The sequence below is a fragment of the Nicotiana sylvestris genome, chromosome 6 (genome assembly GCF_000393655.2).
Source record: "Nicotiana sylvestris chromosome 6, ASM39365v2, whole genome shotgun sequence".
Taxonomy (NCBI): Eukaryota; Viridiplantae; Streptophyta; class Magnoliopsida; order Solanales; family Solanaceae; genus Nicotiana; species Nicotiana sylvestris.
In genome coordinates, this window is record NC_091062.1 from 126,951,351 (window position 1) to 126,954,330 (window position 2,980).

Consider the following 2,980-nt stretch of genomic DNA (forward strand, 5'->3'; position numbering starts at 1 on the left):
CACACTGGGTGTTTCCAAATTAAGGATATGCAAGTGCCATAGTCCTGCCCGACATTAAGGTGGGCAACTTTCAAATCACGAATATAATGCTCACATTGCTAGAGCAACGAGGATTCTTCACTAGGGCTCCGAGTTAAAATGCATACAAACACTTGAAGGGGTTTGTGGACACTTGCTGGGGGAGTAAACAAACAAACGTCTCAGAGGATGCTTTAAGGTGTGGGCTATTTCATTTCTCTCTACGGGGAAAGCCTTGGATTAGTTAGAGAGATTGCCAAACCATTTCATCCATACATAGGACGAGGTTGCGGAGAAATTTACTTCCAATTTATTTTCTCCCAGGCATATGGCTACTCTTAGAGACGAGATTCTAGCATTCAAACAAGAGCCCAATGAGTCGTTGCATGAAATATGAAAGAGGTACCGAACTATGGTCAAAGAGTGCCCCAATAATGACACGACTAAGGCTATGATTCAACAAACTTTCTATCGGGGGTCAATACTACCAATGAATGCGTTGTCAATCAACTTGCCAGTGGAAATTTCATGACAACGTCATATGCGGAAGCTTGTGAGATTTTAGATGAAATGGCGGATACTTCATCGACATGGAAAAGTAGGGCAAATGTTCCTCAAGGTGATTCGAATGTAATTCACCTACATAAGGAGTTGCATGATCATGGGCAAGCCATTGCCAAGTTGACCGCCACAATGAATCAATTAGCCAAGGCTCAATTTCAACAAGTGCAAAGTCCTAATCAAGTCAATACCATGGAGGGAGTTAGTATGATGGTGAATAAAAGAATGCCCAAGGGTCCACAAGTGCAAAACCGTGTGGAGAATTATGTGCAAGAATATAGTGGGTTTGATCAAGATGAATCTTAAAATGAACAAAAGGAGGAAGTGCAAAACGTGAACAACTTTCAAGGGCAAATAAAAAACTCTCAAGGCCCGAATCAACAACAATGGCGACCTTAAGGTAATCAAAGTAATTGGAATTCTAACAACCAAGGTAATTGGAGTGGTGGCAACAATCAAGGGAATTTGACTAATAACAACAATCAAGGAAATTGGAGTGGTGGAAATAACTAAGGCAATTGGAGTAGCAACAACCAAGGATATTAGGGAGGCAACAACCAAGGGGGATGGAACAATAATCAAGGTAATCAGGGGTCAGATTTTCAAAGGCCCCCCCATATATCAACAATCGAGCAACCCGCTTCTTTATCCTTCCCATGGTCCAAGTTCTTCCAACAATGAGATGGGACGAATTGAGAATATGTTCAAGCAAATGATGGAGAAGAATGCCGACTCTGATGCCCAACTTGCCTCTCACAATACATCTATCCGTAACTTGGAGTTTAAATCGGGCAACTCTCACAAGCCCTAAATACTCGTCCTAAGGGTTCTATCAAGTGACATGGTGATAAACCTAAAGGGTGGGAACAACACAGGACATGGCATGGCCGTTACTACAAGGAGTGGAAAAGGTGGGGATGCACCCACCCCAAGTCAAAGAAAACTTGTAGATGATGAGCAAGTGGTTCAAGAAGATAAGACGCCGAACAATATGGTGCAAGCAAATGATGAAGTGCGGATTGATATTGATGACAATGTGGAAGAAGATCAAGAGGAAGTGAACCCGTCTAGGGATCACATTGTTGATATACTGGAACCGGTAGTACAAAAATCTAAGGCACCAATACCTAGGCCTCCTCCTCCATATCTTCAAAGGCTTGCCAAGAAAAATGGCGAGAATAAATTCAAAAAGTTCATTGACATAATGAAGAGTCTATCAATCAATGTGCCATTGGTTGAAGCCTTGGAGAAAATGTATGGTTCTGCAAAGTTTATGAAGGATTTAGTGACAAAGAAGTGGTCGATAAATTTTGAAACTATAAAAATGACTCATCAAGTGAGTGCAATTGTGCATTCAATGGCTCCCAAGTTGGAGGATCCCGGTGCTTTCACGATTTCTTGTACAATTAGAAGTGTCGAGTTTGCAAAAGCTCTTTGTGATCTTGGGGCAAGTATCAATTTGATGCCCTATTTGGTTTTCATGATGTTGGGAATTGGGAAACAAAGACCCACATCTATGAGATTACAAATGGCCAATCATACCATGATGAGACCAGTAGGAGTGATTAAAGATGTATTGGTTCGTGTTGATAAATTCATTCTTCCGGCGAATTTTGTCATTCTTGATTGTGAGGTTCATTATGAGGTGCCGATTATTCTTGGTAGACCTTACCTTGCTACAGGTAAGGCTCTAGTTGATGTTGAAGTCAGAGAACTTACCTTCCGGATTGGTGATGAAAAAGTGGTTTTCCATGTGTGTAAGTCCATAAGACAACCTAATAGCAAAGAGGTGTGTTCTTTCGTGGACTTGGTAACTGATGTAATTATAGATGAGACATAAGCTGTGATGAATGTTGATGATACATTGGAGGCCATCTTGCTCAACTTTGATGATGGCAAGATGGATGACTTCATGGAATGTGTGAACTCTTTGCAAGGAATGAGGTCGTACACTTATGAACCCCGCAAATTGTCCTTGGATCTTGAAAATAGGACAAAACTTTCAATTGAATATCCTCTTATTTTAGAGTTGAAGCCATTGCCTCCACCCTTTGGTATGAATTTCTTGGCCCTTCCTCTACTTTACCGGTTATTCTTTCCTCTTATTTGACTAATGTGCAGGTCGACTCTGCATTGGCGGTGTTCAAAAAAAGGAATAAGGTTATTGGATAGACATTGGCGGATATTCGGGGGATAAGCCCCGCATTTTGTATGCACGAGATTAACTTGGAGGAAGGTGCCAAACCATCCATTGAATATCAAAGGAGACTCAATGAAGCCATACAAGAGGTTGACAAAAAGGAGATCATCAAGTGGTTGGATGCCGGGTTGTCTATCCCATTTCTGATAGTTCATGGACTCTTCCGGTTCAATGTGTCCCAAAAAAAGTGGGCATGATGGT

General features: G+C 41.4%; 1 protein-coding gene across 1 annotated transcript; it reads left to right on the forward strand.

Annotated features, from left to right (window-relative positions):
* Positions 1 to 1,420: 1,420 nt before the first annotated feature.
* Positions 1,421 to 2,419, forward strand: LOC138871242 (uncharacterized). Its single transcript, XM_070149114.1, has one exon. The coding sequence runs from the start codon at positions 1,421 to 1,423 to the stop codon at positions 2,417 to 2,419; it is 999 nt and encodes a 332-aa protein (XP_070005215.1).
* The last annotated feature ends 561 nt before the right edge of the window (positions 2,420 to 2,980 follow it).

What these genes read in the sequence shown, in the direction of transcription:
- LOC138871242 (XM_070149114.1), top strand. Translation starts at nt 1,421, where the DNA reads ATGGTGATAAACCTAAAGGGTGGGAACAACACAGGACATGGCATGGCC.